Here is a 13,027-nt window from a genome sequence, read left to right as displayed (position 1 = left end):
AACCGCCGGAGCCGGCGCCGCGGGCAGCGCCAGCCGCAGCAGCAGCTGAGGGTTTTTTAACACATGGGAGAAGGAGCTTAGGACCAAATATTTACTCAGTTGTTTGTGTGCATCGTTCAGAGCATGTGTGTGTGTGTGTGTGTGTGTGTGTGTGTGTGTCCTTGATGTCATTTTGAATATTTAAAGTGTCTGTGTGTGATGTGGGAGATGTCTCCTCACCACCACTGGATTTTGGGAATGAAGGTCTTAGAGCTGATCTTTTTTTTTTTTTTTTAGAAGCTGCACGTGTTCAGATTATTGACTCTGGTTTAAAAACGGCTGCTTGTTGATGGTGTAAACCAAAGAAGATTAGGAAATAAGAAAATATTCACTGTGCACCAGTGTGTGAGCAGTAAATCTGGACAATACGACTCTAAATGTCTAACCACGGCTCCACTGTAAGGCTGGACGTCCATCCGTCTGTCCGTCTGGCTTCAGAAGCCGTGTTTGGTTTGGTTTCAGATGAACAGGTCATATCCTGCTCTGAGAATCTTCCACATCTTCCTCCAATTAATGCAAACACTGATCCTGCCGAGAAATATTTGTCTGAAATTTTGCAGCGTCAGTGAAATACACTGCTGTGTGTGTTTGCGTGTGTGTTTGTGTGTGTGCTGCCAGAGAGTAGACAAGACAGCAGGGCAGACGCCGCACAGCTGCCGTCACCGTGCTGAAACAAAAACTGTAGCTGGTGAAATAAGTTGACTCACCAAAAACTTTGTGTTGAATAGTTTGACTGAATTTCCTCCTGTTTCAGAGAGTGACGTTTAAATGAAGGAAATATTTAAAAACCACGTCGGACTGTGACACGGGGAGTAGGTCACCGTTGGGTGAGGGCGGGGTCATTAGGGTGAGGGTGGGGTCAATCACAGGGTCATACGTATTCACAGACAAATAATCCTTCACTCTCTAACTGTAGTCACAGCCAATTCATAGTGAACCAGAAACACGGTGTTCAGTTCATTGGTCCCTGGTGTCGTTCTTTTTACCTGTAACATGTCTTCTGGTCCTGTGTTTCCAGCGCCGGTGTCGGCAGAACTGGAGTCTTCATCACCCTCAGCATCGTCTTGGAGAGAATGCGTTACGAAGGAGTGGTTGATATCTTCCAGACTGTGAAGATGCTCCGGACGCAGAGACCAGCTATGGTCCAGACTGAGGTCAGGCATCACACACAGTCAATACACCGAGTCAATATTCAGCCACACCTCTGTTTCAGTGACTGAAAAAAAAACGCGCCAAATTTTTTCTGAAACACTATGTTTTTATTTTCCTCTCCGCAGGACGAGTATCAGTTCTGCTACCACGCGGCCCTGGAGTACTTAGGAAGCTTTGATCACTATGCAACGTAAAAAGCCATCTCTGCCCACAGAGTCCTGTCGCCCCCCTCCCCGACCCCCCCAACAGTCTCCTGAGCCATAGAAACTCTGAAAGCAGGCACTAACTCCACCACTAATTTACAAAAACACAAAACAGGAGCCTACCCAAGGTCGTGGCCAAAATTGAATGAAGATTTCACAGCCAATTTAATCAGGAACTCAGCCAAGAAAAAGGGTGGAATATTTCTTCCATCCTTAAGAAAAAGAAAATCCCCGTCAGGAAAAGGAACCAGAAGTCGTGGCTCAAGCTGTGGGGCAACATTCGATCAAAGTGTCAGACTGCTTACTTTACCTCAAGTGTTTCAATGTGGAGGACGTTGTAAACATTCGTGGACTTTTCTCGTCTAAAAAAATCTCTTTGTGATACAGTGATAGTGAACAACACCTGATGAAGGAGAAGGCAGTGGGAGGGGAGTCAAGGAGAGGCAAATGGATGCAGCCATGAACGGGTGACTTTTTTTACAGACTTGGGGTTTCAGTGAGAAATGACCAAATTCAACTTTTCTTGGTTAAAACTGATGGATTTTCCCCCAAACTGTGTTCACCAAAAACACTAGCTAGCATGAGGATGCTCCCATTCAGCGTCAAACTTTTCCACTATTAACATGCTTAACATGTGTGGAATGAGACTCAACTCTTCACGTTAACAACATGGAATCAGAATCAGACGCCACAGGAAGTCGGGATGTCTCTGTCTCCAGAGAACTTAGAGGGAAAAAATCCTGTCCTCTGCCAGAAGCTGTAGCCTGGTCACTTAGTGGATGTTAAGTGGTCAATGTTGTTGATCTGGTACAATCACTCCTCTTCCTTGGCCTTGTTGCATTGTGGGACTTTGACACGACTAACCACCGGATGTTCAGTCAGGTGGAAAGACACTGGACATGAACCAGGAAAACCAAACGAGGATTGACGAAGACTCGGAGCGCTCTCTGTGTACAGTGACCAATGATCACCATTGTTTAAAAAAAAAAAAAAAAAAACTTTCTTTGTCTTATGAGGTATTACTTCATTTTCTTTTACTGTCAAAACCAAACATGCTGCTTATCTTGTGTATGCTGTACGTGTGACTCTGGAGGATCGAAGGAAACTGACGCAAATGAAGACGCCATCGTCACTGTCCCGCTCACAACCACCAGGGGGAGATGACAACGAGTGCATCATGCATGTCATCGTCATCCATCTCCATCTCCTCCTCCTCCTCCTCTTCGCCCTCCTCTTGTTTCCAGCCTTGTCTTTAACTCCATCTTACACTGAAGACACTGAAGTTGTGGCAGACGCCTGTTGCAGTTACAAAGCTTTACGTTCACGTGATTGAAAAAACAAAATGGCCTCTAGTTCCGATGTTCGTGTTTGGTACCAGTTGGAGAAATCAAATAGATGCTTTAGTTTTTGTCCTCTGTTTATAGGTGGTGTCTATGTGGGTGACACACAGCCACACCAGGCGGCCATGTTGGATCTCAACAGCCCGGTGTGACAACAAATCCTTTGGTACTGAATACTTCACTCACACATCACTTTAGCAAAGTAAAAAAAACATGGGAGGAAAGAAAAGAAACTTGAAATAAAACAAACTCCACAACAGCTACAGGTGGATGCACCAGAGGAAACTCTAGAGTCTGGTTCCTCGGAAGGAAAAGCCCGGATCAGTGCTTTGGTTTTCAAGACGTGAACGGATTCTGTGAACGGAGGTTTTCCGGTGGCTGTGCACAAAAACCGGAACGTTGGACAGAACTGTGTGTAATCTTTTCTTATTTCTGATGAAAAAAAAAGCCTTATTGTTATTGTAACATTATGGAACATTAATGTCGTATTATGCCAACTTATTTTACATGACATAGTTGACTTTTTTAATTTAGTTGTTTGTTTGTTTTTTTGTTTCAGTTATTTTTTTTAACAAAGATGATGTATCAGGATTTAAAAAAAAATATTAGCAGAAAAAGAGAAATGCTTATTTGTTCATGTTACGTTCAAAGACATTCTATTTTTTCACTGTAGAAAATGTTGTGTAGAACAAGTCCGAGTGTGTCCGTGTGCATATATGTAGTTATATATTTATGCGCCGCATATGCATATAAATATATACATGTGCACTCACACCTACATATACAGTATATTTAAAAAGCAGAATATGAAATATATCCAAAAATCTTAGTATGATTTCAAGTTTTTTTTTCCTTTTATACCAGCCAGCGCTCATGTTTGAAAATATAATTTTTTTGTTTTTTAAAAATATCTAATTTTCCTTTGGTTTGTGCGTTTATTTTTGTAATCCTTATTAAACTTTGTGCGTTTCTTTAGTCCCGCCAGCAGAGGTCATATTTAGCCCTATGCCTGAGACCTTTGCCCCCACTCACCAGTGTCTAACCTCTACCCTCAGGTAGATCCTGTGCCGATAAGGAGATGCCATTTTAATGTCTTTTATTTTCCAACCTTAACAATCAAAAAAACAAAAAACTGAATTAATATGAATGACCTTATGCAGAGAATGACCCTCGCAGCCTTGAACGTTCTCAGATTTATTTTAGTTTTTGTCATAATGTGATCAGTCATTTTTGTTAAAAAATATACACTATGGTCTAGAATATACCTGTAAATAAACAAATATATAGATTATATGTATTTGTATCATTTGACCCTCGAGATTCTGCCCATGTATGGGTGAAGATCTACAAAGTTCGAAGTTCTTCTCCCCCCTGACCTCCTGATGCTTTTTTTGTTTTGTTTTTGTTTTTGTTTTTGTTTTTTATTTTGGACTCCACCCAGCTCTGCTCTCTGGTCTTTAATGGATATTTTTAACTGCAAATTATGGGAAACATGTTGTTATTTCAGCTTTAGGATATTTGGAATGAAGTGGACTAAAGTCCTCAGTGCATTAAGACTAAAGCGATGTCAAATATGGTTGTGTTCCAGGGTTAGACCACAGAATTCCAGGTTTCCCAAAATTCCCAGCTGCTCCTGTGACGATATGACGAGATCATTTCATCTACGGCTAACGGAGATGAAGAGCAGACGTAGATCAGCTCCCCTCCTGTTAAATCACACATCGTGCTTTTGTTCGACCGTGTTTCGTTATAGGATGCAGAAAGAAATCAGGACACGGTGAATCACAGACGGTGAATCACAGACAGTGAATCACAGACAGTGCATCCAATGGGAAGACCAAGAAGTCCAACCAAAAGAAATACAAAAAAACAAAAAAAACTGCTGCAAACTCACATCTTAACCACATCGCTTCTGAAGAGCGGGGAACTGTTTTCAGAGTGAACTCAAGTCTTGAACCCAGGACTTTTCCGACTCACTTCTCACAGACTTGGTGAACTGGACCCACTCCAGAAGTGGAAGTGAGGAAGTCTTTTGGAAGCTCGTGCAACGTGTTACTTCTTTGACTTTGTGTAAAAGATGCTAGTCTTTTAAAAAAAAAAAAAAAACATCTGACAATTTCCCTGGAATATCACTCCGAATATTTGGTCGGGAGGGAAGGAGGGAGAAACAGAAACAAACATCACTAAAAAAAAAATTGACATTAAAAAAAGAAAACGTATACATTACATATCTACAAAACTAAATAGAACCTTAAACAGTTTTTCCTTTGTATGAGGGACAAGTGCTATCACTTTCAAACTGTTAATTCTATCTGGAATAATAATTGATTTAAAGCCACTGTGTATGTAGATATGTTGACTTTGTATTAAAGAAATGTTGTCTGAAAACCTTTTGGCTCGTGGTCTGTCCAGACACTTCGAACACCTATTAATGAATATGAGGAAAAGTTGGCACAAGTCATGCAGTACAGGAACATGCACACGCACACAGACACAAAGACATATTTTAGGTCACCTAGACCCGAGCTTACAAGGGTTAAAGTCTTCTTCACAGTAAATGTCACCCAGACAGGCCAGTGTTGGTTGAGGGTTCAACGCTCACCTGCTGCTATTTGCTCACTCGTCCATCATGCTCAGCTGAAGCTCATCAGACGACAAACGACTGAAAATCAAAACGTCTGATTTGTCTGACACTGGTGTAGCATCACAGCTGCTGTGACCCAGGAGAAGTCCAGGAAAACTCTGAGTAAGTCAAAAACTTTTGACTTTTTTTCTAGGGATTTTTTTCCAATTAAATGGAAATTGTGGGAATAATGATGTTTTGGAGTCAAAGTCACAATAGTGGAAAGTTATGACTTATATAAATGTGAAGATTTTTCTTGTGTTCTTCTCAATTACTACATTATTGAAGAAAATTTTAAAAGTTTTATTTTTATTTTTTATTCTACATATAATATTCCTAGAATTAGGACTTTTATCAATTAATATTTTTTTTACTTTTTATTGCAGAATTAATTTTTTCTTCAGTCATTACATCATCAGTGTCTCTGTCATAACATTAGCCTTGTTAATATTCATAATAATTTTCACAATGTGTATTGTTTTTTATTTTTATATATATATTGTTGCTGACTTTTTCTACATACTGTAGAACAAGGTATTTTGTTTAACTTTTGAAAAGTGTTATGTCTATATTAGGTTTCATTTCAAATGAATATACATGGATACAATTAATTCAGTGGGGTCCAGACGTCACTAAAAAATCATACAAAGAGAGAGGGGGGGGAAATAAAAGTCCGAGTGAAACCTCCCGGCTGCAGAGATGATGTCACTAATTGTGTGATCAAGAAGGCCTGGATGTTTCAGTCCATTCTTTTGTTAATAGTGGAAATCCAGAAGCGTGAGTCTAAGTGTAGGCATGGAAGTGAATTAGGGCGCTGATTATGCAGTGATTCAGACAGCAGCTCATTAGGACCCAGCTAAGCAAGCAATCAACGAATCGATGTGACAGTGGACCCAAAAGCCACAGAAATTTGTAATAAATGGCACAGCGATAAATTGGATTATCCACAGCCGCGTAGCCAGGCTCTTTCTGTCGTAAATGACAAATCAATCCAATCATGCCAAGAAAAAAAAAAACTCAAAAAGTAGCAGGAAAACACGCCTGGACGGGCGCCGCGTCGCTCTGAGACGTGTCCGTTGGAGTTGTAGCTTTTTGTTTTGGTGTTTTTCCAGAGGTCATTCCTGTAGGATGTTCAAGGCCCTAAAATATTCATGATGTACCATTAGGTGTTTATGAGCAGCTTTTTTTATTATAGGAGATTTACCGTCTAGTTGAACTCCAGCCAGAACAGTAGAAGTGTGTGTGGGGGGGGGGGGGGGTCGTACTGATTCACAGAGGGTGGAGCAGCTCTGCCACAGGACCCTGGTGATGTAAATGAACAGCAGGGCGGCCACAATAAATAGATAAATAAATAAATGAAATGTCACCTCGGCAGGATCTGTTCTTATCTCTCTTTATTTTCCCAAGTAAAAGTGATGGATCTGCTCCATCTACCTGTCAAATCATTATCACTGGACGCCATGCCATGATTCAAGCACTGCACATAAAACACTGGTGTGATGCTGCGTGGCCGGCGAAGAGGCAAAGCCCACAGAGACAGGGATAAATGGACTGATGGATGATTTTCACATTTGGAAGAATTTGTTTCGAAGCTGCTGCACAAAACATTTTACGATTTCATTACACTTTAAATCTTCCTCTCAAGTCTCTATTTTCGACTCGACAACAGCTGCTCCCCAAATAACGTGACGCCACACGAGGTGAACTCGAATGGCTCTGCTGCCATCTGCAGGACATTTTCTGGTACATACCCATTCATCATTCCCATACAGACAACTATTCATGTACAGATTAAAGTTGACGTACAAAGGTGCATTTTTACTTTTAGAAGTTTTCAAATGTTTAGTTTTATTTAGCAGGTTGTGTGGGGTTTTTTTGTATTCGAATCAAGACTAAGGCTAGATTTTTGATATTTCAATAAAAGAATATGTGCAACACCCTGCGTTGTCCTGTATAAGGTGAGAGATGTCCAGTATGGTAGTGAGCCCTGCTATGATGAACGGTATACACACATCAAGAAAAAAAAAAGGAAATATCCCCCCTCCCACTCATATATAACGTGGATGGGGGGGACAGCTGAGATATAGACTGATTATCCAAATGTCAAAGAGCCAGAAATAATTTAATGACCATCCTTCACCTGTAGACGCAGTAACTAAGACTAACTAACATCTGCAACCAGGCATTAAGAATTTATTTTTCCATTTGAATTACTGCTGTTGTTGTTGTTGTTTTCTCATTTGTCCAGTAGTCTCAGCGTCTGGTAGCAGCGCATGAAGACATTTAAAATTCTCTGTCCTGATGTGACTCCTGTGAACACCAGGAACACAGGAGTCATGTTATTTCCTCCAGTGTGTCTTAAGTTTGCCATCATTTCTGCACTGCAGTGCCCAAGCACAGCGCCACCACTGACAGATTGCTGCTTTGATAATTGTTCCCTGCTGCACAGGAAAGAGAAGAATGGCTGTTGGTTTCTGCTTTCTTTCTTTCTATCTTTCTTTCCTTCTTTCTTTCTTTATACCCACTCTTTTCTCGCTCTGTTCGTTGTGCCTTTGCTCTCTTCACATTTGAATGTTAGCCACACTAACATGAGAAAACAACTTGCTTTTGGTTTATCTTTTCTTCTTGACCTTGCAGACCCTGAGAGAATTGTTATATATCAGCTGTTATAACAAACAGCTGATTCCCAAGACATGTCATCACTCTCCAGTCACAGTCACACTCATCAGGAAGTGGATCATTGAGACGATGGTCTTGTAATGGAAACCCAGAGCCAAAGAGCGATGGCGGGGAATGAACACCAGGGTGCTTTTTGATCCATGGTGCTCACGAGTAAATTTTTACAGTAATGATCGAAGCTACATGAAGCCATCTGTGCTGCAGCCATTACAGCCTCCCTGTAAATATGTCCATTAGAACATAATTAAATCACACTGGAGCACAGTGAGCAGCACAGAAATTAGGACGAGGCTGCGAAATGAGAATAATGCGTCATGATTCCTACATTACCGACACGAGTGGTGTAATAAGGCGCTGCGTGTTCCATCTCTCCACCCGCTGGATTTACTGAAGTACATTTGCTTAAGGCCCAGTTAAATATGAGTCCAAGAAAAGCGTCCACAGTACTGCGTCCACAGTACTGCGTCCACAGTACTGCGCCCACAGTACCACAGTAGTTTATATTTTTCAATATTTATATTCTATCTTCTACATTTAGACATTACTTTTGTCAAACTTGCGTGTGTACTGATGTGACCAGATTCTGGCGGGCAAACAGACTTAAGCTTCATTACTGCCACCTAGTGGCCAGGAGTGCATGCATAAATGCTTTTGTTTTCCAGAATTTAGGAAATCAGAGAAGCGTGAATAAATGCATAATAATGTATTTGATTTATCTGTTTGAGTTGCAGAATGACTGCACATTTGTCTTGAGCTGGATCATAGAAACACCATGAAGGCCAGAAGGACACACAACTTACAACTTGTAAAGCAAAGACCTGAAAGCAGTCACGCTCGTTGTAAATGAGAGGAAAAGCTCTGCAAAACTACAATTTAACATACTTTAGAAGTGAAACAATATTGGATACTTTCCCTTTTTTTATCACACGTATCGTCTGGTCTGTTTTTTTCATATTCGAAGGTCTTGGGAATCCATCTTAGAATTCCAAGGAGATATAAATCATAAAATGCCCTTATTTGGGCTAGTCTTTATGACATGGCTTCCGAGAAATATTCTGGTAGAAAAACTCATATCTTACTAAAAACCATGTGATCCAAGTAGAATTTACATGTTGGATTTCCTGTGGTATTTGTTTTCTCCCATGGGGACATCTCTGAGCTTGAAGTCACGTCTCAACCAAGGAGGCTGTGATAGATAGATAACTAGAAGAAATATTATTTAATTTAAATAACAATTCTTTATTCGTCTATCCGACAGTGACGGGAGGGGCAGTTAAATACTCCACTAGGTGGCAGCAGATGGCTATAACAACTAAAAACAAGATCTTTGTGTGTCTCTTCAATTCCTAAAAAAGTATGAGAGTGGTGTTCAACTAAATGGGTCAAGGATTCACAGGGAGTAACCCTCTGTTGAACTGACTGTGATGAGTAGCACAAATCTGATTGTTGACAACAATGTCAATGACTGTTCTGGACTCCCCTCCTTTCACTTTGACTCATGCACAGTGTATTGATAAGATTTTTTTGCAAATGTGAATCATAAATAATTCATTTAATAATAATAATAATTTAATTCTTCATTTATCTTTAAAACTGCACCGAAGGAGAATGGAAGACAAAGAAAATAAATCCAGGACAAAAATCCATCTTAACGCCTGCCTGACAGTTAGAAACAGTTTTGTTTTACACAAAGACTAGTCATCTGTACATACCGTGTTTGTGAAACACAGTAACAAAGGGCTGTACAGTATCTTTTACCTGGAATGCGGGGGTGATTCCTGTGAATTGCAGTGATGGAATTCATACTTCATTCATCCTGGAACCACTAAGACCACGGGCCTTTTTTTGTTCCCCCTTCCTATAGTGGTACGTTGACAGTTTTCTGCGGACGACTTTTCTTTAATCTGTAGTTTATGAAACTTTTTTTTTATTATTCAGAGAAACTTAAACGTGTTTTCATGCATCTTAAGATGCCCTAAACATCCTCTTCTGAATAACCTTGTACCAACTACGGTCCACCAGACATCATTATGGCTCTTCAGCTTCTCTTACCACTCCTTTAAACTGGACCTCTTAAGGTTGATGAAAGTAAAAGACTGTGAAGAAAGACAGAGTTTCCACCTGAACCTTATCGTCTCCATGGTTACGTAGAGACTTTTGCCTCTAATCATGACATATTTAGAGGAAACAGCGCAATGTTGTTATATGGCTTTTTGTTTTGTTTGGCTTTGATCCATGTGTAAAGGAAAACTGCCACTGCTTCACACCGGCTGAGGTCGAGAAAAATTCAGTCACTTGTTTTCCCAGGAAGCCTTGACTCTGTTTTGGTGGAAGGATTTTACTTCTCATTAGGGAAAAGGAAACGTGTGTTCCTTTTGAGTTCTTTGTTCCTCTTGCTCACCGAGCGCAGGACAGCACCTCAGCTGACTGATGCAATTGTCAGAGGGATTGTTAGGAGCTGTAGACTGATTAATAGTGTTGAGAACAACAACTTCCCCAAAGTCGGAACTCAAGGCGTTCTCTAAGCCAATGTCAAGGGATTTGGTAGATTTTAGTCATTACTGTGCATCTGTAATTTAACTACTGATTTAATCCTTAATTTCCTGAACAGAATTCCTAAAAGATTATTGAATAGCTATCTATAGTAATTTTTCAGAAATTATTTTTCAATCATTTTAGATTAGTAGAAACAGGTGCCTTTCTTTTTCATCCCTAGGACATTGTTTTATATTGATTAATTGTGATTAATTTCTGGTAATCCTGAGATTAAATTTTTCTTTAATTCTTTCATAAATTTAATCTACTGAGCATAATATTCAGCACCCTGATTTTTATTTATTTATTCTTTTTTTTTTTTTTTTGTCCGCCAATGATTCCTTCCCAGCCTCACAGGGGACTTAACGCCTACATCATCCTAATCTTGTATCTTATAAATCGATCAATTTAAACTGTAAAGTCCATGATCACATCATGCTGTGGAGGTCGACAGCAGAAACTTTCATATTTAGCCACTTTAATCCACATTTGTCCCAGATCATGTCCAGGTTTTGCAACATAACCTGAAATGTCTTTCAGTTGGTCTCCTGGTTTCGGGCGAAAACACAAATCAGATGTAGATCACAAATCTCCGGAATCACTGCACTTCCAACTTTGTAAACGAACATCTGCAACGTTTTGTGACCGGACTTTTGTTCTGCCATCAGACTCCAGTGTGAATGGCCGATGGTCCTGGAGTGATCAACGTGCACAGAAGCTGATGGACATTGACATTGACTCTGGTGACTCTGCTAACTCTATCTCTATATTACTAGCAGCTGGGATCAAGAGAAGACGCAGAGGTCAGAGTTCAGAGAGCGAGTTACACTTTGACCCTCTCAGTTCCTTCCACCAACCACCTGCATTAACAGTATTCAACATTCTGGTTTTAGCCATTCTTTACATTTGATTTCTCTGCATCGGCTCTCTTCCCGCTCACAACTTTGACGTCTGCGTTACTTCAATGAAGTTAAAGTGGAATGATATGAAACGTGAACGTACAGCCCGAGGCTGCTTTGAAGAAATATCACAAATCAATCTGATTTAAGGGCAGCACTAAAAGGCCAGCTAGCGCCATCTTTCTAACCATCTGTTTCTGTCCCCTGATTACTGAATTCCCAGAAAACCCACCATCTTCAAGAAAAAAGCTCCACTAACGTAAGCAGATCTCGCTGCTCTACTGAAGAGGCCTTCACTCCCATGGGACGTAAAGCTCAGAGGATTCACTTTTCTGTGGTAAATCGCACTTCAGACACACAGCCTTGTAATCGCTTTTCCATGTGAAGACCTCACGGTCATCCTTTTCCTTATTTCTATTTCACTCTTTACCTACGTTTTGTTCCGGGGTGCCTAGGTGTCTGGAGTCCATCTCCAGAAAAATATCCATCAAAATCAAAATTTAGCTTCATAGAGTTGGTGGCTGTTGTCAACAGTTTTAAATGGTCTCGAGCACGTGTCAAACTCAGGGCCTGCGGGCCAAATGTGGCCCGCCAAGTCATTTTGTGTGGCCGCAGAGTTTAAGTGTTTTATTGTCTATAAGTAAAGTCCATGCTGAGTTTCCTAACTTGATAAATATTTTTATTTTAAATATTATAAATATTATTTATCAGTAATAATCAATTTCAGTAACCTATGTAAATAAGCTATGGAGTAGTTACAGCTATACAGTCTTACAGTTAGAACTGACCCTGGTAAAAATGAATTTGACCCCCCTGTGTAGAGCAGGGGTGCCCAGTAAGTCGATGGGGATCTACCAGTAGATCACACAGGAAGTAGATGTATAAAACCATGTATAAAATGAAGGAAGAGGTTGGGCATTGGTTTTCAACCGGCAATCCTCTCATTACAAGCCTGATCCTGTAACCCCTTGCCCAAGGGCTGCTGAAATAGTGTTGCTGTGTTGTTGTGTTTGTAAAGTGAGTTCTCTCTTCCCTGTTGTCTGCAGGATCTCCCCTAAAGCCCACTGTAACAATCTCAAAGCCATCTAATCCGCCACATGAGGAAAAGATTCGGAGCATCAGTTTGGATCTGCCCCCAAACTACCTCGTAACTTGATAAAGGTCAACTGCAGAGCAGGTTGAGCTGTGAGTCTTAAGACGGTATGGTACTAGTTTCTTGGTTCTGATAAGAGAGTTTGTCTCAGAGTTTTGCTTCGTTTGCCGTTTACATTCTTATTGCGTTCTGTTCCTGCAATGCATTAAAATGATGAGATCTGTTCATGGGAAAAGCAAACACAAATGTTTTTGACATAAATTAATTTAATAGCCAAATTTGTGAACCACATGAAATGGAAACTCATAATTATATTACATTAACAAATAGAAACAGCGTGAAACAAAGAAATCATGCTGCATTTAATGGTTTCATGGACTTTGGGCACATGGCAACAAGACAATAGAGCTTACTGTTCTAAAACTAATAGGATGCAAAATAATTATACCTCCAAGCTTAGAAAT

General features: G+C 40.3%; 1 protein-coding gene across 9 annotated transcripts in view; it reads left to right on the top strand.

Annotated features, from left to right (window-relative positions):
* ptprsa (protein tyrosine phosphatase receptor type Sa) overlaps positions 1 to 4,944 on the top strand; it is a 190,519-nt gene extending 185,575 nt beyond the window's left edge. For all 9 annotated transcript variants that reach the window (XM_025053177.1, XM_017042368.2, XM_017042384.2 and 6 more), the window contains 2 exons: positions 1,058 to 1,193; positions 1,317 to 4,944. In XM_025053177.1, the coding sequence (XP_024908945.1) occupies positions 1,058 to 1,193; positions 1,317 to 1,385 (205 nt within the window). In that variant the 3' untranslated portion in view covers positions 1,386 to 4,944. The remainder of the gene's footprint in view (positions 1 to 1,057; positions 1,194 to 1,316) is intronic.
* The last annotated feature ends 8,083 nt before the right edge of the window (positions 4,945 to 13,027 follow it).

The sequence above is a fragment of the Cynoglossus semilaevis genome, chromosome 2 (assembly GCF_000523025.1).
Source record: "Cynoglossus semilaevis isolate Cse_v1.0 chromosome 2, Cse_v1.0, whole genome shotgun sequence".
NCBI lineage: Eukaryota > Metazoa > Chordata > Actinopteri > Pleuronectiformes > Cynoglossidae > Cynoglossus > Cynoglossus semilaevis.
This window is presented reverse-complemented; position numbering and strand designations above follow the sequence as displayed.